The 21,566-nt window shown below is 55.0% G+C and overlaps 1 protein-coding gene across 1 annotated transcript in view; it reads right to left on the bottom strand.

Annotated features, from left to right (window-relative positions):
* The window catches only part of PTPN5 (protein tyrosine phosphatase non-receptor type 5), a 70,260-nt gene that overhangs the window by 6,397 nt on the left and 42,297 nt on the right, over positions 1-21,566 (bottom strand). The window contains exons 3-8 of the mRNA XM_045291140.1: positions 8,464-8,663; positions 7,913-8,011; positions 7,617-7,700; positions 6,989-7,230; positions 5,103-5,292; positions 2,041-2,125 (exon numbers count right to left, since the gene is read on the bottom strand). Of these exons, the coding sequence (XP_045147075.1) occupies positions 2,041-2,125; positions 5,103-5,292; positions 6,989-7,230; positions 7,617-7,700; positions 7,913-8,011; positions 8,464-8,663 (900 nt within the window). The remainder of the gene's footprint in view (positions 1-2,040; positions 2,126-5,102; positions 5,293-6,988; positions 7,231-7,616; positions 7,701-7,912; positions 8,012-8,463; positions 8,664-21,566) is intronic.

Raw genomic sequence — 21,566 nt, 5'->3', positions numbered from 1 at the left:
TGACAGGGATGGAGAGGAATCAGAAGATGGAGGGTTTTAGATCAGGCTCAGGAGGTTGGACTGAAACCTTAGATTGCAAGTCCTGACAGTGGCAATTAAAGAGGAGAACACCATGGTTTGGCTTCTGTTTGGCATCATTCTGGGAGCAATGGTGGAAGATGGGTAGGAGGGGAGAGCGTGTATGTCGGGAGACTAGGAGATGGTTATAATGATCCGAATGGGAAGAAAGCCTCCTCACCCTGGCCAAGTCTGGGGTCCCCTGCAGCCCCTCAGCCTGGTGCTCGCACACCACAGACTGCATCCATCATCTACCCACTATCCATCCATCCATCCATCCATCCATCCATCCATCCATCCATCCACCACCCATCATCCATCCATCCATGCATGCAAACAAGTCTTAAACACCTATTATATGCCTACCAGGCCTAGCTTTTGGTCCCTGGTGCACAGTAGGGAACTGATTGACATTTCTCCCCAAGCAGCGCTACATGTTAGATTCCTGGTCTCTCCCAGGGGGCTGTGAGCTCTGCAGGTCGAGTCTTGTGTCTCCGTCATGGCTGAATTCTCAGCTTCTGGGCACGATCTGGGCTCCTCAGGGGCCCAGGCTACGTGTGCCAGATGAAGGAGAGAGCAAATCTCAAGGTACCCTAGATCTGAGTTGGTGTGGGCCCAAACGCATTTGCCTTCTGTACTCCAGCCTGGTCTGTGCAGGCAGGGGGGACAGTCCTTGTTGGGCATCGAGAAGATTCTGTGAGGCTTGGATGGTGCCATTGGGACCCCAGGCACAGACTCACTTTTCCCCCATGCCCACTCATAGAGGCTCCCAATACAACAGCCTAGGTTCTGGGGCATCTGAGCTTGGGCGGAGTGGTGGGATAGATGAGGAAAGAGGGGAGCAGCCCCGAATAATCCATCCCAGCCTTAAATGGCACTTTGTTTAACCGGAACCACCAGAGACAGTGTAACCATAGCAACCACAAGTGGAAATTTTAAAAGTTAAAAATAAGTCATGACATCTTACATGTTGTCGGAGATGCTGATGGCAAAGCTGCTTTTCCAAAAAGCCTCACTACTCCATAAACTAGGTGGAGTAGATCTGTGGGGAATCACTTTCAATAAGTCCCCCCCAGCCCCCCAAGCTAGACCTGGGGCCTGACCTGGGCGAAGCAGGGGCTACGGAAAGACCGATTAAAAAGAACTGAGCAACACCTCTGGGCCGAGCGGGGCCACCTGATCTAACCCAACCCAGGAGGGACGTCCCTCGTCGACCTTCTAGGGGCTGCTCCTGGGCCTTGCTTGCACATCTCGGCCCACAGGGGACTCAGGAAGCTCTGCGTGTTAGAGCACCCCCAAGCTGAGCACCCCGAGCTCCACTCAGCTCCGTAGCCAGGAGCTGCGAACTACGACTGATGTGCTGTGTCAGCTTGAAGACTCAACTTCTCTCTCTGTAAAAGGGGGCTGAAAATGGCATGACTGGGGACAAGCACTTCATTGGCATCTCTGAGCTTGGAGGTCTCCTCTGAGAAACCCCCTGCTCTGAAGAGATGTAGAGGTGGGCACATGCGGCTACCACACACTGTCTAGGTGCTGTCCTCCCTCTTCTTTCTCTTTCTGAGTTTCCACCGAGTCCCGCGTGACCCCTGGCTGAGGCAAGGCTCTAGAGCAGCGGTTCTCAACCTGTGGGTTGGGACCCCTTTGGGCGTTGAACGCCCCTTTCACAGGGGTCGCCCGATTCATAACAGTAGCAAAATGACAGTGATGAAGTAGCAACGAAAATAATCTTATGGTTGGGGGGTCACCACCAAGAGGCGCTGTATTCAAGGGTCTCGGCGTTAGGAAGGGTGAGGACCACTGCTCAAGAGGACCGTGCCAAGGCATGAGCTAGCCTCTGGGCACCTGGGCACCTCCATCCCTGCTCCTCCAGTGAAGAGGGTCCCTTCACCCCTGGATGCTCAGCTGTGGGGGTGAGGTGTTTTGAGGGGGCACCCAGGAGAGGGTGGGTTCACTACCCTGCTGCCGGGGGCAGCGAGTACTCACTGGGAAGGATGGTTCTGTATCGGTTCTTCCGCACCAGCCCAGGGATGTCGTATTCTTTGGGATCCACAAAATTCATGGGGATCTCCTGCAGCAGGAGGAGGAGGACAGGGGAGTGTGAGCGAGTGTGGCTGGCTTTATGGGTGCTCCAACCCCAGGGGGCTGCCTCTGAAGTCGGGGCCAGGGCTGGAGTGTGCGTGCCTCCCGCGAAACACACTCGCTTCGCTTCGCTCCGCTCCCCTCAAGCGTGGGCCACAAGGCTCAGTGCACATCGACTGCTACTCGTACTGCTGGGGGTGAGGGCTGGCCGGGCACACAGTAGACGCCCAATCAAATGCCTGATTAACGCAGAGCAAGAGGAAAGGTGCCGCTTCACGCTCCTTGTGCTGTGGCAAGATGGAGTGAGCCTTGGTGGCATAGAGGGTTACGTGGTGCATTGCAATCCACAAGGTCAGCAGTTCAAAACCACCAGCTGTTCCATGGGATAAAGTAGAGGCAGGTCTTTTACTCTTGGAAAGAGTTACCGTCTTGGAAACTCACAGGGGCAGTTCATTCTACTCTGCCTGATAAGGTCGCTATGAGTCACAATTGATTTGGTGGCAATAGGGGTGTGTGTGCACGCTCCTGCCCTGGGCACCCCCGTGCTGGGAGCCTGCCTGTGCTGTGCTGGCACCCAGCCTGTCCTCACCTCATCTCTCCATCCATCTTAAAGGGGCTTCTTCTGACCCTCCAGCAGAGCACCAGGGCTGCTCATGTACCCCACCACCACTTCTGGGGCCAACAGCTCCGAGTCGGACATTCTCAGCACAGCTCCGGAGGTCCGGATCTCAAGGGTCACCCCCACTCCCACCCCCACCCCCCAGGTATTCCAGGCCCTTCCCTCCGGCTAAGATTTCACTCTCAGCTCGCTCTCCAGGTCTTAGTCCCTCCCATCCCCAGGGCTGGCAGTGCAGCCCTTCCTCTGCCCATTTCTCCACAGCTCTCCCACCCTCCCAGTTCACCACAATCCCACCTTCTCCAGGACATCCCTGGAATGTCTCCCAAGGCCAGTCCCATCAGAACTCCCTTTCCGGTTTAACACTACACCATTTGTAGTTTGACACTGATCTCCATTTCTCCTGGACACACCGAATGTGGACTTTGGAAAATGAGGAGCATACTAAGCCCTGGGCTATTAGGAAAACCTAAAGAAACACACAGGTGCAAGGTGCCCAGCCTAGCGGAGAGGGTGCTCAGACTGTACACCTTTCTCTTGGTTGGGAGGGGGGAGAGAAGGTAGCCAACAACACTGTCTGAACATCGTTTACATTGTGTGGGGCCTCAGTGGGAAGATGGGCCGACACAGAGGGAGGCTTGTGGGAGAAAGAAGCCAGGTAGGGGCATGTTAGTACAGGCGAGGTGGGTGGCCAGTTTGAAGTGGAGTCCTATGGGGTGAGAGGTGGTGGAGAAGGGCAGAGGTTGGAGAAGGAGGCCGAGGCTGGACAAGCTCAGGTCAGGTGAGCAGCTGGACAAACTTAGGTCAGGTGAGCTTTCATTCTCACACAGGTGGTGCTAGCTTCTAGAGCCTTTGGGACAGGGCTCACGAGGTGAGGTGACAGAGATCTCTTTAGATCCCCCAGTCCAGGCAGGGCTGAGGGTGGTGTGGGGCCAGGGGCTGGAGGCAGGGGGACCTGAGGGAGGCACATGGTTCCGTCAGGAGGAAGTTCCCCCAAACAGTCCTGGCCTCTTGCTCAGGTGAGAGAGTTACTTTAGGGGATACGTTTGATTGAGGCACTAGGTTTTTAGACCCCAGCCCCTTCTCCTCTCTCCACTCAGGAGCCCTCCTGCCAAGAGAGAATTATGGGGTAAGGGGAGGGAGTGCACGGGGTGAGACCTGCAGTATGCCAGCACCTCCTGTGGGTGGATAGGTGGGTGGGGGTGGCTAGGGCATTTGTCCAATTCTGGGTTGGCACTAGAAATTCCCAATTCCTACGATTAAGTGCCAGGCTGCTAATGGCGAGGTGGGCAGTTCAAAGCCCACCAACTGCAGGAGAAAGGTGTGGTGTTTTGCTTCCATGAGGAGTCACAGTGCTGGAAGGCCTACGGGCAGTTCTCCTCGGACCCGTGGACTTGCTGACTCAGAACTGACCTGATGGCAAGGAGTTGGGGAGTGCTACCCACTCGGCCTCATCAACAGTAAGAGGGGACACTCATGGCACCCAGTGTCTAGGAGGAGGCAGTCGGAGGGGTCCACCGGGTGGTGGTGGGATGGCAGGATGTGGGGTCATCAGGACTTAGGCTAAAGTCACAGGGTGGGGGTTAGGGGGCGTGATGAGAGATTTCAAAGGAAGGCGGGAGAAGGGAAAACTGCATAGACAGATGGGAAGGTGCCCCGAGCCACAGAAACAAAAGCCACCAACCACTCACTGCCACTGAGTCTGTTCCGACTCACAGCCACCCTATCGGACAGGGCAGAACTGCCCTGTGGGTTGCCGAGACTGTAACTCTGTGGGAGTAGAAAGCCTTGCTTTTCTCCAGTGGAGCTGCTGGTGATGCCACCCCATGCCTAACCACTCTGCCACCCAAACCCACACCCACCTCATTGCCACCGAGCCACTGCTGACTCAGGGACACCCCTGTGGATTCCCGAGGCTGTCACTGTTGACGGGAGTAGAAAGCCCAGTCTTTCTCCAGAGGAGCTGCTGGCTGTGCTGAACTGCCGACCACGCGGATCGCAGCCCAACACGTAACCACCACACCACCAGCGCTCCTGCTGTGTTGCCACTGCCGGGCAACAGGGGCTTAGAAACGACCCTACTGGGAGGGGGTCGAGGAGAGGGGACCTGTGGTCCCCATCCTGTTGATCCTTGCGACCGTCCTATCATGAGGACCCCTATTTTCCAGAGGCGGAAACCGAGGCTCAGAGGGAGAGCAGCTTCCCCCAAAGGAGAGCGGAGAACGAAATCGTGTCTGTCCACGCCCCGTGCTGAGTTCGGAGCCCCTCACCCCGTGGCACGTGGTGGGCGTGACCTGAAAGGTCTGCCCTGGGTGGGGCGGTGGGCTCGAGGAGGTGGGGGGGCACTCACGAAGAATTCAGCCTGCAGCAGGAAGGGGTCCAGGGCTTTTTCGTGGAGCTCCTTGGCTCGCAGGACTCGGGAGGCGCTGAGCAGGTATTCTCGCGCCGACTCCTCTCGGGGGGACATGACGTAGCCGAAGCCTTCCTCATTGCAGCCCGGCGTGCACATGTCCAGGGTCAGGGAGACGTTGGAGCCCCTCCTGGGAGGGCCGGGGGAGGATGGGTCTCAGGGCAGTGAGGCAGGGTGGTGGGAGGGGCACAGGTGGGAGGAGGCGGGGCTCAGGGAGGGGGAGGAGCAGTGTGGCAAGATCCCCGCCCCAGGAGCACGGGCCTCAGCTGGTCGCCTCCACCCCACCAGGTGCAGGAGCTGCTGAGGCCCGGCCAGGCCAGGCTGTCCATCTGCCCAGGACTGGTCTCTATCCTTACGGGACTTGAGGCCTGGCTTCACAGTTCCAGGAAGCTCAGAGGGCCTGCGAGCATCCGACTAGAGCAGGGTCGGCAAACTTTTGAGGCGGAAGAGCCAATCCGGTCCCTCACAACAATTTGACAATCATCTGAGAGCAACAAGGCTGTTTTTACAAATCGGAAGGATTTAAAGTAACATTACAAATGAAACAATGGTCGTTTGCTTCTGTTTCGATTTTACTTCAGAGCCACTTAGATTAAGGTGACCAGATTTAAAGCGGGACACCATTGACGGGGTGGGGGGGGTGGGGGGCACGGGAGAGTTCTTGATTAAAAATTTGGTCTATATGGACCAAATAGACCGTTCCCTAGCTTCTCCTGCGTTCTTTAAAAATTGGGGCTGTCCCGCCAAAAGTGGGACGTCTGGTCACCTTGCGAGCTGCCGTTTGCCAACCCCTGGTCTAGAGCCACCCAAGGGCAGGGCTTGGGCCTATCATGCTCCTGGGGCCACTGGTCTAGGGATGAGCATGCCCTGGGTCAAGGGTGTCCAGGAGGCCAGGACTCCCAGCTGTCAGGAGTCCCGAGGACAGCCCGGTGGGAGCAAGGACCCCGATCCTGGATAAACTCTACCGTGCAGGGTCTAAGCCACACAATAGGAAGGGCTCTTGTTCCAGGAGAGGGAACTGGAGTACCAGATAGGAGCCAGGAGGGGTCTAGGCTCTCCCAGTAAGGCAGTGGCAGAACTGACCAAGTGAAGCCTTCAGCCTCCTCGTCCAGGGCTCTTCCTATGACACGGAGGGGTGTGTGCATGCCTGTGTGTGTGTGTGTGGTGGGGGGAGGGGGTGCCACTCACTCCTGGTATGACCTGGCCGTTCTAGCTGGGCCCTGCAGACAGGGTATCTAACAGCCCCGGGGACACAAAGGGCAAGGGCTCGGCTGCTAATGCAAAGGCAGCAGTCTGGAGCCACAGCTGCTCGGCAGGAAACAGGTGTTGCGCGGCCTGCCCAGGACAGGTAGACGGGCAGCTTCCCTCTGCCAGGCGGGGTCCCTGTGCGTCAGAGTCAACTCGATGGCACCACCACCACCCCTAGTGTGCTCACTGGGACACCAAGAGCCCTCTGATCAAACGCCCACGGCCCTCACTGCTGCACCGCGCCCCGCCCCCCCCACGGCCCTGACAAGTCCTGTGGTCAAGAAGCCTCTTTGATTGCCATTATTTTCCAAGCTTACTTGAACCCGAGTGTGTGTGTGTGTGTGTGTGTGTGTGTGTGTGTGTTTGTGTAGGGGAGAGGCGGGTTAATGCAATATTTGTTGCCGCTGAATTTGGGACGTGTGAGCTAGAGAAATCAGACTTGAAGAGTCGGTGTCTGTACTGGCCAAGCTGTGAGGAGAGTTTTGTCCTGAGCACAGGTGGTCAGTCAGCCACCTGCCCTTCTGATTGGAGCAGGGAGCTCGAGGGCCCGTGGAGCCCCCCCCCTCCACCCCTCCCACCTCTCCTGCAGACCCATGGACTTGACGGTCAGCGAGGCGGGGTCGGCCTCAGGCTTGATGTCCATCACGCAGTCAAACACGGGGGTCTCCGGAACGGGGTCCAGGTCCAGGAAGTCATCCTCGGCCTTTTCCTCCATCCACTCCGAGTAGGTAAAGGAGGGCTGGCGGCTCACTGACTGGCGTCTGTCCTCAGGGGGCAGTGGGGTGGGGGGCTCTGGGGGAGCCCTCAGGAGGTACCACACCTGGTTGCGGGCATGTGACATCATGGGTCATACTGGCTGCCTGCTGGGTGACTGGGATGGGATTAAGCCCCTAGGCTAGGAACCCGCCCCCCCAATCCTCTCTGATGCCTCCATCACTAAACCCTCAGTTTCCCGTGGACCAGGCCTTGGGGGGAGGGGGGATGGCGCTTCCATCAGATATCTCCTTGTCTCCCCCCCTCCCCGCCTCCGCTCCCCAACCCCTATCACTGCTAACCAACTTTGAGAGAGAAGGTGCTTCTCCCCCAGGCTGGGCACTGTGCAGAAGGAAAGAGCTCACTCAGGCCCCCCTCCCCCCACAGGACGGGAGGAGGGCCCCAGGCTCACGGGTGGAGAGCGCACATAGATGGGATCAGAGAGCACCTTACCAGGGTGGTGGCCAGGACCAGGCCTACAGACAGCGAAACCAGCAGCAGACTGGGGACCCCCCAGGTCTCCATCCCCAGCCAGGCCTGGGGGACATTAGACACAAGGGTCTGCTTGTTAGTGGGGTCGCTCTCATCCATTTCAGTGGCTGACACATGAGGCTCTGCCCTGTGGGCCAGGCCTGGGGTGTGGGGCACGGTGCAATGACAGAGGCTCAGCACCCTCTTGACTTGGGGCGGGGATGGGACTGGAAGCCCACACTGGCCCCTTTACCCTGGAGTGACCCAGAGTGACTCACCGTGGGTCCTAGGAAGGGGAGGAAGGAGGAGATGACGTTGGTGGCATTCTTGAACCAGACGTAGCCGAAGCCGCTGTACCAGAGTATCCCAAAGGCAAGCTGGGGCAGCCAGGGGGAGCGGGCTGAGTTCAGAACCTGGGATTCCTGCCCCCACACACCCCCTGCAGAGCTGACCCTCTCCTTCAGCTGGGCCCCCCCCAAGGAAGCTTCTGAACCTCTCAGGTCCAGACAGAGGGAGCAGCTAGGGGAAGTGCCCAGGGGCCATGTGCCTTAGGGAGGCCTCAAGACTCTCCCTGGAGACAAGCTGACTGAAGGAGGCCCACAAGGGTACCCCAGGCACAGACAGAACATGGGACTCCCCCAAAGGTGCCTCCACAGGCAGGAGGTCCCCGGAGAGGAGCCTACCTGGAGGCCCTGCGTCCTTGCTGCCCCGATTAGGGATAGGGGCAGTGAGGGCTTTAGGTACAGAGGATGTTCCCTCCCGGCCGCCGGGTAGAAGGCAGTCCCTCAGGCCACCCTCTCTGCAGGCCCTTGGGTCCCGAGATTCTTACCAGGAAATGTGAAACAGCAAACAGGCACAGGCTGCCCCACAGAATAAGGGAGTCGCTCCAGGTGACTCGGGGTGGTGGCTTCCGAGCTGGCTCTGAGAGCTGGGAAGGAGGTGGGGGTGGTGGCATCTCTCTTCGCAAGTCCGAATCCGGGAGCCCTTCAGCCTTGTTTGGCGCCTCTGCCACTACCGGCTGGGGGAGACCTGTGGAAGGTGGGACCGATGGGCCGTGACTCTGGGGGCCCCCGGCTGGCACCCGGGGCTCTGTCGGCCCACGGCGGGCGGGCCGCTCCTTTCAGGGGCGGCTGTGGGTTCCTCTCTCTGGGATCAGTCAGCGTGGCTCCACTTCCAGCAGTCACCCTCGATTAGCGAAGCAATATTCACCTACCTTCGTCAGAAAGAGCTTCGTGTGGGTGGACAAATTATTTCTCTTTTATTTCTCCAGTAACAGAGTTAAAATGGCAGGAGGTTTTTCAGAGTTAATATCGGTGTGTTTACGCAGCTTCATTCTTTCTCGTTTCTTACGGAATCAAAAAACAACCACCTCAAACTCAATTAAAAGTGAAAAAAAAAAGACATGGCATAACCAGACTGTGACCCTGAACAGCCCGCCCACGCCTGCCCTTCTAATTTTTGTCTCCTGTGGTCTCTGCCCCAGCTGGAGGCTGGACTCTTGACAAGACCCATGCCCAAGGGACCCTCCCCTACACTGAGACCCCACACTGAAGGCGAGGGTGTGTGGGTGGGGTGGAGGATGAGGGGTGGGAATCAGCAGGAAAGTCTTGGTAGAAGAACTGGCATTCGATTCCTGGCATTTGGTTCTGGCTCTGTCTCCGGCTGTGTGTCATCCTCTCTCAGGGACTCAGTTTTACCATCTGGGAAATGGGGGATTGGGTACAGCCCTTGGCTTCTAGCTGAGCCCCATGGAGCCGTAGTGTTTTCCCAAGTGTTCAGCTAAGTGCTCAGGGCCCAGCAGCTGTGAGCTAATAGAGCCCTAGAAGCAAAACCTGCCCCCATTTAATATTTGGGGTTTTCTTGATGGTTGTTTCAATGGCGGGTTCTATTAACTAAAACAGTCTGGAGGCCACGGACCCAGATCTGAGGCTCTGGTGGAAGTCTGGGGATTCCAGTAGCCACCATCTAGTTGAGGCCCAGGATGTTGGATGTTCCCATCCAAACCCACGTGGCTCAGTCTATTTCCAAGAAAACAGAGGGCCCAGCGACATGGATGCTCGGGGCTTGATGGTGGGGATGGGGCTCCCGCATAGAGAACCCCTGGCACTGAGTCGATGGGGCATCATAGTCCGTCTTGGTGGGACAGCACCAGAACGCCTCCAGCCACCATCATGGGCGGCCCCGGCAGGTAATTGGCTCACTTGATATTTACCTAGCATCTCCCCCAGTGGGATCAATGGTGCAATGCAGTTAACACCTGTCTTTGAGACACATGTATTTACCTCATAACCCCACCCCCACCCCCTGCCAGCTGCTGACCTGACAGGCTTCCCACCTGTTTGCTTTCTTCCAGCCGTGCTTCCTGAAGATCCCTCAGCGAGCCTGTGCCCTTTGGATACCCTGTGTCCACCCCCTGTACTTCCCACAAAGTCCCGAGTTAACTTTGACTCATCAGGATGCGGGCTCTGCCATACGTGCATTCCCTGCCTCCCGTCCAGACCAGCAGCAGTGAAAATACACCTGTGAGGCTCTTTTCTGAGTGGTTTGCATTCTTACCTGAATGGAGTTGGCATCCTTATTACCCTCTTTTTGTGGAAGGAGGTGATGACGTGCAGAGGCTGTAGGGCCTGCCTGCGTACGTGGTAGAGGTGTGTGTGCTCCACAGAGGGAGTCGGACGGGCTCATTATGGTTTGTATAATTATCTGGGAGTGTCCCCTGCTCCCCATCTGTATGCTCCTAAAGCCAGCAGCGGTGTCAGTGCTGCCCATCATGACTATCCCTTGCACCTAGCACAAGTCCTGCCATGTATGTCTGCAATGGACACGAGGGGCCCTGATGGCATAGTGTGTAAGTGCTGGGTTGCCAACCACAGGGCCGGCAGCTCAAAACCACCAGCCACGTTGTGGGAGAAAGATGCGAGCTTCGACTCCAGTAAAGTCTTAGCAACCCTCAGGGGCGGGTCTAACCTGGCCTGTCGGCTGGCTAGGCGTCAGACTAGACCTGGTGGCACTGAGGGCGTGAGTGTGGCAGCACAGTGAGCTGCTTGTTGGTCCGCAGTGCACATCCTCCAGTGGCTCCGTGGGGGAAGGGTGAGGTTGTCTGCTCCGGTGAAGATTCACAGCCTTGGAAGTGCACAGGGGCAGTTTCACCCTGTCCTAGAGGCTCACTGTGAGCCAGAGTGGACTCAATAGGCCATGTGTTATTCTTTAAATGAATGAACGTTGGTGGCAAGTGAAAGCTCTTGCGAGTTTTCTTATCAGATACATGGGGTAACGCCGACATCGCAAACCTGTTACGACATCTGTGTTGTTAGTTGCCATCCCATGGAGTCTCACTAATGGTAACCCCGTGCAGCACAGAGCATTCCACTAGTAGCACCCCATTAGTGTCCTACAGAGCAGAGCAGCTCCAGGAAGTCCTTTTGCTACCATCGTCATGGGGGCGGGTTGCCAGGCCTCTCTTCCGTGGCACTGCTGGTTGGGCTACAACTTCAATCCTGAGATCAGCAGTGGAGCAAAAACGGTGCCACCCAGGAATCTGATGCAGACGGAACAGACTATACATGCATTGCCCAGCCAGAGCTCGGCATTTACTAGATACTCAATCAGTAGTACAATAACTCACAATTCCTGTTTTCAAGAGGCTGCTGATTTGGGGGCTCGGGGCCGTAGTCTCAGGGGACACAAAGGTCAATTAGTATAACACAGTTCACAAACACAATGCTTTACATCCCACTTTGGTGAGGAGCGACGGGGGTCTTAAAGACCAGTGAGTACCTCAGTGTACGGGCCACATAGTGGCTTCTCCCCATTCAGAGGATAGAAGGGTGAGGAAAACCGAAAGACGTGTGGGAAAATCTGGCCAATGGACCAATGGACCAGGCCAACATCAGTCCCCACCACCACAGGACCACGGGAAGACCCACTGCCCAGGACCAGGGAGTGACCACACCAGAAGGCCCCGGAGAGAGTGGGGGGGAAGGTGGGACAGGAGCCAGATCACCAAGACACCAAGCTTCCTATCAGGCAGAGACTGGTGGGACCCGAAGATGATGACTCACAGTCTCCCGTAGGTCTAGAACCGAGCTGACCCTTCGTCAGAATAATCACTCACTTATCATCGCTTAGGGCTGGGGGACTTCCTGTCCGTGGACCACTTAAGGCAGGAGAAAGCATCAATATCAGCTAACACCACACGCCTCACCAATGGGAGGCAGTTCCAGCAACCACATTAGGAGTGAGTTAGTTGTTTGTCTAGTATGGCCCATGGATGATGTTATAAATTATGTCCACATGGCCGTTGGCAGAAAAAAAGGCTCCTCACCTCCGATCACGCCTAGTCTCTCCTGGTGACCCTCCAGGATAGAAGAGAATTGCCCCTCTGAGTTTGTGAGATTTAGAAAAATCTGCATGGGCCCAGACAATCTCCACCTTTCTCCTGTAGAGCTGATGGTTCACACAGTTGACCTTGTGGTTGACAGCGTAATTCATAGCCCCTTTGCCACCAGGGATCCTTCGGAATCTTAGTAAACACCCTCCCGGCACCCCCAGACATTCTGAGTTCATTGGCACAGAGCGCTCACTGGGCATGAGAATTTCTTTAAAGTTCCCCAGGTGGTTCGGGATTGCAGCAAAATTTGGGAACCCCTGATTTAGAATCAGAACCAACTTGATGGCAGTGAACTTTTTTTTTAAGGGGAAGCCCTTACCCAAAGGCAGAGGGTTAGGCAGGTCTGAGACAGGAGAGCTTGGGAGCAAGTGGGGCACCCCATGGGGCGCTGAAGGTAGTGAAGCTGATGAATTGAAACAAAAGGTGTCCAGTGTTCAAACAACACAAAACAAATTCCCCGTTTGGTGAGTCAAACGGACTGCAACTATCTGTTTACAATTCAGTGTGATATATTCTAAGTGCGGATGGAATCGGGGTGGGGGTGGGTGGTGCTGCCCATGAAGGCTGCAGTTACTGACTCCACGAGCCGAGCTGGCGGCCTCTCAGCCCGATTGACAACAAAGGGAGAGTTTCTGCCAAAGGGGGATCGCAGGAGAAGTCAAGAGGTTCTGCTATTGACAAGCAGACAGTTCATTCCTCAAGGCCTAGGTAGCCACCCACACTCTGTTGACAGGTGATGCCAACTGTGGGAGGAAGGGACAGGCACAGGCCTGAGGATGGCTGGCTTCTATGCCTGGGCTCTGCAGCAGACATGCTGCAGACCTAGGATGAGCAGGCACCCCCTTCTTTTCTAGGGGGCCCAGTTTCCTGAGCTGGAAAATGAGTTGTTTGAATTCTGTGTTTCTCGAATGTTTCCTCCAACCGCCGATGGGAGGAACCATGTCCCTGGGGACGGGGAATAGTAGCAGGCTCACAGGCCTGTGCCGTCTTGTTCTGTGCTCCGCACCTTACTATGTCTGCACTTGTTCTGATGTTAAGATAATGGGTTTCTGTCTCGCAGAGCTGCGGAGAGAATTCATGCACCAGGAAGATGTGTGCAGCTTACTTGTGGCTCTGCCCTTAGGGGTACAGGCTCCCCAGTCTGGGCAGCATGTAACTTGCCTGCAACAGAGCCTCATGCAGTCGATAGATGAATATTTAATAACACGGAAAGGGATTTCAGAGGCATCAGATGAGAAAAGCAAGGTTACAAAACGGCATGATCTCATTGGCCTTGAGATTCAAGAAAGTATAAATGTGCAGACCCAAGATGGTTGAAATGTGGTGCTACGTACCTTTCCCCACAACGATGACAACAACAAAAGGTGGAGGCAGTGCTTAGATAGCACAGTGCCTGGCACACAGTAAGTGCTTAATACATGTCTAGAGCATATGGGAGAAAGGGGACTTGGTGGTGTAGTGGTTGTGAGTTGGGCTGCTAACCACAAGGTCAGTAGTTCAAAACCATCAGCTCCTCCAAGGGATGAAGATGAGGCATTTTACTAAGAGTTGAAGTCTCAGAATTCCACAGGGCCAGCTCTTCCCTGTCCCAAAGGGGCACGATGAGTTGGGATTGACTCCATGGCAGTGAGTTTTTTCTTTGAGAAATGGGGACAGGAGGAGGTCTACATACAAGATGTTAACAATAGTCTTGTGGGGGTTAGATTATGGCTGTTTATATATCCTTAATTTCTTTCTATGTAGAGTTGTCATGTTCACCTCCCCTACATGATCGCTGATGACATAGCGGGTGCATAAGGAAATGTGGTGAAGAAAGCAGATGGTGCCCGGCTATCAAAAGATATAGCATCTGGGGTCTTAAAGGCTTGAAGATAAACAAGCAGCCATCTAACTGAGAAGCAACAAAGCTCACATGGAAGAAGCACACCAGCCTGTGTGATCACGAGGTGGCCAAAGAATCAAGTATCAGGCATCAAAGTACAAAAAAATTATATCATTGTGAATGAGGGGCAGTGTGGAGTGGGGACCCAATGCCCATCTGTAGGCAACTGGACATCCCCTGACAGAAGGGTTGCAGGGAGGAGATGAGCCAGTCAGGGTGCAGTGTAACAACGATGAAACATACATCAGTCCCCACCACCACAGGACCAGGGGACGCCCCACTGCCCAGGATCAGGGGGTGTTCTTTAATGCTTCTAGTTCTTTAATGCTTCCTCCCCCCCACTATCATGATCCCAATTCTGCCTTACAAATCTGGCTAGACCAGAGCATGTACATGGGTACAGATAAGAGCTGAAAACACAGGGAATCCAGGACTGATAAACCCATCAGGACCAATAATGAGAGTAGCGATACCAGGAGGGTAAGGGGAAGGTGGGGGAGAAAGGGGGAACCAATCACTATGATCTACCTATAACCCCGGGGGATGGACAACAGTAAAGTGAGTGAAGGGAGACAATGGACAGTGTAAGACATGACAAAATAATAATTTGTAAATTATCAAGGGTTTGTGAGGTAGGGAGGGTGGGAGAGGGAGGGGAAAAATGAGTTGATACCAAGGGCTCAAGTCGAAAGCAAATGTTTTAAGAATGATGATGGCAACAAATGTACAAATGTGCTTGACACAATGGATGTATGTATGGACTGTGATAAGAGCTGTACGAGCCCCAATAAAATGATTTTCAAAAAAGAGAGAGAGCTCCGACTTCCGAGTTTAGTTATCGTGAAGCCTGGCCGGCATTCCTGGCTTCCAGGACCCGAGTCCCCTCTGCCACATCTAAGTGCATCTGCGGGGACATCGGAGGACGTGGGCAAGCGGCTGAGAGGGTGTGGCTCTGAGAACCCCCTGGGCGGTAGGGCCCATGGGTGAGGCCTGACCATTGCTTTGACACACCCAAGATGGCAGGTGCGGGGCTTTGCACGTTATGGGGCTGCAGGGGAAGCTGCAGGCTGGTGGGCCGCACATAAGCTCCTCGGAGACAAGGTGGATGCTGAATATGGACGTCAACGTCCACAGGGTACCTGGGAGCACAACGACAGCCATTCACTCGGTACCTGGTGGAGGGTGGCATCTTCCACCCCAAACCAAACCCACTGCCCCCGTCGGTTCTGACGCACCGAGACTCTGCAGGGCAGAACGGAACTCCTCTCTGGTGTTTTTTTTCGAGACTGTGAAACTCTACAGGAGCAGATGGCCGAATATTCTCCCCACAGAGTGGGTCTGAACCTCCGCCCTCCGTGGTTAGTAGTCCAATGCTTAATCCACCGTTCCCCAGGGATCCTTGCGTACGTACCTTCCAGAGCAAGGCTTATTTGAAAGCTCGTGTGGGTGCAAATCAGGTGTTACTTTAGGCAAGGAGATAGTGTTAAGCACAGACTAGATTCAGCGTATCATCCCATGGGCCCTGGTGATGAACCCCTGACTTCAAGGGCAGAGGTTGGGAGTCTGTGATGGTAGTAGTGGAAGCAAGTGGGGGAGTTGGAGGACTGGCTGGGGGCCTGCCTTACTTCTGCTCTTTCTTGAGCACCAATGACCTGCTAGGCCCTGGGCACACCACGAAGACAGTCCATGCCATTCAGCAAGTGCTTCGTGTGCCCACTCCGCCAGGCGAAGGTCGAAGCTTGGGGGAACCAGGGACCGAGCTGGTGCTCACTGGTGCCTTTGGCCTGTGGCTCCCTCTCCCAGAGGCCATGCCAGCTCTGCCCCCACCCTTCCACTTCATGTCATCTTCTGGGAATGGCAGCACCCCTCCCTGGGCAGGCCATGCAGGCCTCAGAGCGAGTGGCACTGGCATCTTTCGGCAGCCCTGTGAGGTCAGCATGATCATCATCAGCCCCGTTTTGCCGGGGAGAGGCGGATGTTTGTGCCAAGGGCTGGCTTCTCTTGGATCACAGCGAGGGAGCTGCTGTGCCACGCATGACACCTTGACTCACAGGCGGCTTGCCAACAGAGATGCCACGGCTCTCAGGCTCTCCTCCTGGGCTGGCTGACAGGGAGTTTAGGGCAAGAGAAACCTGTAGGTGCAGAGAGGTTAAGCTTGTCCGAGGAGCTGCTGACTGAGCCAGGGCTTGCTGACACCATGTCATCTTTCCGGTTTGCTGCAAGGCTGCTTATTAGAGGCGTGCTGCCGGGAGCCCTGCAGGCACAGCGGTTAAGGGCTAGATGACTCACTGAAAGGTTGATGGTTCAAGCCCATCTGGCAGCCCCCTGGGAAAAAAGGCCTGGCCATCTGGTTCCCTCGTTGCAGCTGAGAACCTCCCCGCCCCCATGGAGCAGTTTCATGCGGGCACTGGGTCACTGCAGGTCAAGACTGACTGGACCACACCCAACAGCGACCACAAAGGATCTCTACAACCTCAGGAGGGCGAGCACCTGGGAAGGGGTGGGGTGCTCAGACCTGGACAGGCTGCTCAGGGGCGATGGTGCAGCTCTGGGGCCTGATGCCCAGCTGATAGGCCCTCTCTGGTCCTGTGGGGTGTAGGGGAGGGAAACAGTACAGAAGGGCAGGGCATGCTCTATGCAAATAGCCTGAAGCCTCGGCTTGGGGGTGTGAGGCGACACTGTCACCTGGCATCTGAATCCACCCTCAGATCTCGCAGCTCCTGGGCCCTGGGCTTGGTGACGCCTAACCTCCCTCACCCGTGGCTGCGTCTGTCAGTGACTGCCTCAGAACTCCTTGGCTGCCAGCCTACCGGAACTGGAGTGGGAGCGGAAGGCTGGCCCAGTCCGTTCCTGTTTACATGTGGAGGGGGAACCGGTCCCATTCAGCTTTTCTTCCCTTCCCAAACACAGCACACAGGCTCCTTTGTGACTCCTGGGCATGCTCACAGAGCCATACGGGGCCCTGCCCACCAGAACAGCACCCTCAGTCTGGCCCAGCCTTCCAGACTGTCAGAGGCAGACAGGCCCGAAGGGCCATCTGGTCCAGCCTCCTGAGTTCTGGGGATAGAGGTCCAGACGGGGAGTGGCAGCAATGACACGGCGGTGACATAAGGGTTGCTGAGTCCCCGTGCAGCCACTCATGGTGTTAGCCTCCCTGCATTGACCCTTGATATAAAATCTTTAGTAATGCTCATTCTCAAGTTCAATCACAGACTAAGACGTGATCAAGGAGATCGTTGATGGCTTAAAGGCCATAGTACTTAGACCTATGAATACTATCAAAATTAGTTTGTAAGCGTCTTTCTACACTGGATTGTACCACTCGGTACATCACAATCAGCAACTGAACGGAAGCTGTAGCTTTTCCGGAATTATGACTTCATTCTCAAAAAAAAAAGAGTTCTCAATCCAGGCTCACAAATTCAGGCTCACAATAGTGTAGTGAAAACACCAGAAAAGGTGGCCACAGCACATAACACAGGGGCCGCAGGGAACACAGGAGCGCGGGCTGGTTGTGGGAGAAACCACGCGATTAGCAGCATCCTTGCAACTGGGCAGTCACAACTTGGAGCCAAGCCCTTCAGAGGCTCAAAACCCAATTACCACAGAGTTTTAGTCTCTAGGTATACTGATACACGGTAAGCTGGGCTGATGAAAGGTTTTTTTGTTGTTATAACGAAACCACAAGGACATTTTTATTAAAAAAATAACAAATCTCTGCTGGAACGCTGCACCCCAAACTTAGGCACTTCATTTTGGTGTCACCCCCTCTGACAGTGTCACCAAGTGTGGCCGGTCCACATCTAGGGATGCTGCTGCCACCACACAGCCAGGACATTAGCTGTTCCCACAACCACAGTGGACTAATACCCCGTGAGGGCCCACGGAGTACTGAGTGATTTCCATATAGGATAAGGTGACCAGATTTTAACATTGGTAAAGCGGGACATCACTGATAAAACTCAGATCCTGGCGAAATAGCCACACGGCAGCAGAAAACCGTATACCCTAGCTTGTCGTGCATTCTTTCCAAAATTTGGGACTTTTAAAAAATGCCTCGGGACACGGGACAAATTGTTCAAGATAGGGACTGTCCCGGCAAAAGCGGGACGTCTGGTCGTAGAGGCACAGTGGTTAAAACATTTGACTGCTAAGGGAAAGGTTGGCCGTTTGAATCTACCTGCCACCCCCTAGGCGAGAGATGCAGCCCTTGGCTTACGCCCTCGGAACCCCTCCAAGGCAGTTCTCCCGTCCTGCAGGGGCGCTGCGGTGGAGCTGACCTGAAGACGGTAGACTTCTTGGTTGGTTATGCTGTTAGCTGCTACCATGTTGACTCAGAGCAACTCCATGCACAACGGAAGGCTGTCCAGTCCTGCACCATCTCCGAGGAGCGCTGCGGTGGCACAGTGGGGGGCGGGGAGGGGCGGGGCATCACGCTGCTACCGGAAAGGCCCGGGATCGCAAGCCACAGTCACTCCGAGGGAGAGACCTGAGCCCACTGCTCCTAGAAGGAGGGACAGTTCTGCCAACCGTGCACAGGGTGTGATGAGTCGGAACTGATTTCACAGCAGGGGCTCCCGTTTTGTGTTTTTATTTGCATAATTTCCCTGATCACTCACTGATCCGCCTTCACAATCCATCAGGTTTCTTGCTGATTTAAAGAAGGAGATCGCCAGGCCTTTTCCTCTGGTCTGTCTTCGTCTGGAAACCCCACGGAAACCTGTCTCACCACAGAACAACACACACGTGTCTAATGACAGCCTACATGATAGGAGTCCAATCTAGGTCTAGATCCAACCATGGCCAGGAATCAAATCTGGACCCGCCCACATGGACGGCCAGAATGGCAGACAGGCAAGGAGAAGCGATTCCTGCCCAGCCTGCACCTCCACGGCTCCGTCCTTTTCCTGTGGGAGGAGTCCGCCTGGGAAGCTGCTCTGGTCCAGTCCAGGGCAGAGGTGAACAGAGGCCATCTCAGACAGAGGGCACCAACCTTCTTCTCCTGTGTGGACACAGGAAAGTGGAATGGAGAACAAGAGGCTGCAAAGATGCCTGGGAGCGCAGGGTGTCCGGTGCTTCGTCTGGAGGGGGCGGGGCTGAGAGATCCTGCATGGTCTGGGAGGCCAACTCCCAAGTCACGTGACCTGCCTCTCTGGCTCCCTGTCCTCCCAGGCAGGCGGGTTAATGGAATGGAGGCAGTGAAAGCTTTGGGGGGTCCCACAGACTTTGCCATTTACTGCCTGCAGGGCCCTGGGCAAGGGACCACATTTCTCTAATCCCCAATCCCTCCTCTAGGAAATGGACATCTTAAAATTTGCCTTGTAGAGTTTCTTTTATTATTATTTGGTATTTTACTTACTTTTGGTGACAACGTACGACCAAACATAGGTCCATTCACAATTTCTACATGAACAGTTCAATACGGTTGACTGCAAATTTCACTGTGTTGCTGTTTCACTGTCCCTATTCATAGAGTTTCATCACCATGAATGTAGGCTCTCTGGTTAGCAGTTCGAAGCTACCAGCAGCTCCTTGGAATGAAGTTGAGGCTTTCTACTCCTGTGAAGATTTACAGTTTACAGCAGGGGCAGTCCAACTCTACCGTACAGGCTCGCCACGAGTCAGAGTCGACATGATAGCAGAGAGTTTCAGTGTGGCTTTGAGCCCCTTACGTTAGGGAACCCTAGCCGTGCTGTCGGGAAGGGCTCTTGGGCCGCTAATCTCAAGGTTGGTTGGTGACTGAAATCCACCAGCTGCTCTTCATGGGGAAAAGATAAGGCTATCTACTCTCATATAAATAAAATAGCCTCAGAAACCCAGCTACCCTGTTTCCCCGAAAATAAGACAGCGTCTTATATTAATTTTGCTCCCAAAGATGCACTAGGTCTTATTTTCAGGGGATGTCTTATTTTTCCATGAAGAGGAATACGGTACACATTCATTGTCTTATTAAAAGAGACCTCCCACTTCCTGTCTGCTCCGGCTGTGCTGCGCCCAACAGTGAGGTGCATGGCGGCGCCAGTTGCTACAGTCCAGAGTTACGGTAGCTTGGGGGGGGGGGGGGGGGCTTGTTTTCAGGAGGTCTTATTTTCGGGGAGATGCCTTATATTTCAGTGAGATGCAAAATTGTATGTAGGTCTTATTTTCGGGGGATGTCTTACTTTAGGGGAAACGGTAGGGTCTACAGGAGCCAGAATCGACTTGATGGCAGGTTCCCCCCCCCCCCCCCCCTTACCACACACTTTTTGCCTTAACGTTCTCAGGCCCTATTGGATTTGGACGACGTCAAGAGGTACAACAATGCCAAGTCCTAAGCCTGGTGCCTGGCCCTCGGGGATGCTCACTAAGTGGCAGGGGTGAAGGGGGAGGGTGAGGCAGTGGCAAGGACTTCTCTTTCATTCATCAGGCGAGCCCTCAGCAGCAGTAAGGCCCCCACAGGCAGGGGCTCTGGGACTGCTGGCTGGCTCCATGGTTGGAGAGCGCCTGAGCTGGAGGTGGGAAAGGCAGGGCAGCTCCATCTCTGTCAGGTCATTAAATCTGGAACAGCTAACAAGCTTTCAAAACAAAACGGAACTCAAGTACTCTTGGGCTGGGGAGAAAGAAAATGGATCTCTGTGAAATTGCAAACAGCTTTGTTGCAGCACACAAAGGCCCAGTTCTTTGTGCCACTCGAGGTCGAGCGGAGGCCCAGCAGTCTGAGGATGAAAAGAGTCAACGGAACCCCGAGGGTGCAGCCCCCCCCTCCAGAGCTGCCCACGCTGAGAACTCAGAGAGCCCACGGCACAGGCTCTGGGGTGAGAGAGAGAGAGAGAGAGAGAGAGAGAGAGAGAGACTGGTACAAATGTTCCGTGGAAGGGGCACACTTGCTCTTCTCGCCCAGGGTGCAGACAGTAAGAGGTAGAATCAGGTTTGGCGCTCCTGTCTTTGACCCTCTGGCCCAGCTCTCTCTCTCCCATTCCATCAGCAGGAGTTGAACAGGGACTGCCTGTGGGTACAGAGCCCTGGTGGCACAGTGGTTACAAGTTGTGCTACTAACTGCAAGGTCAACAGTTCGAATTTACCTGCCACTCCATGGGAGAAAGACAAAGCTTTCTACACCCATAAAGAGTTCCAGTCTTGGAACTCCACAGGGGCAGTTCTAACCTGTCCTGAAGAATCCCTTTGGGTCGGAATCGACTGGATGGCAGGGGGTTTGAATTTCTGAGAACCCGTGGGTCTTTTCAAAGTCTGAGTCTGATGCTCTGTGGGAGTGGAAGGCCGTGGTCCTGGCTTGTGATTCTTTGGCGGGTTCAAAAGTGGCATCAAAAGCCAAGATACATGAGCAGGAGCAGCCCAAGGCTCACCGTGGGGTCACAGTTCTAGCAAGCTCTAGGCTCCTGGAGGCTGCCACTCTCTGGAGGCCCTCGGCGAGCAGGGAAACCCCCAATACATGATGGGTACGGGGCCGGGGGCATGGGACTGCAGACCCAGCTCTGCCTATCCATGGGCTGCATGACCTCTAAGAGGCATCTTGCAAAGAGCAAGATTAGGGGATCTTATGGGTAGCGGGGGCACAGGGCGCTAACTCACCCAAGGGGAGGGTATTGTTTATATCTCCACAGGAAAAGAGGGACCAGACTTCAACCCAGTGCTCCAAGGTGCGAAGACAACATGCCGGCAC

The sequence above is a fragment of the Echinops telfairi genome, unplaced genomic scaffold (genome assembly GCF_000313985.2).
Source record: "Echinops telfairi isolate 266 unplaced genomic scaffold, ASM31398v2 ScPeMD7_60;HRSCAF=208, whole genome shotgun sequence".
Taxonomy (NCBI): domain Eukaryota; kingdom Metazoa; phylum Chordata; class Mammalia; order Afrosoricida; family Tenrecidae; genus Echinops; species Echinops telfairi.
This window is presented reverse-complemented; position numbering and strand designations above follow the sequence as displayed.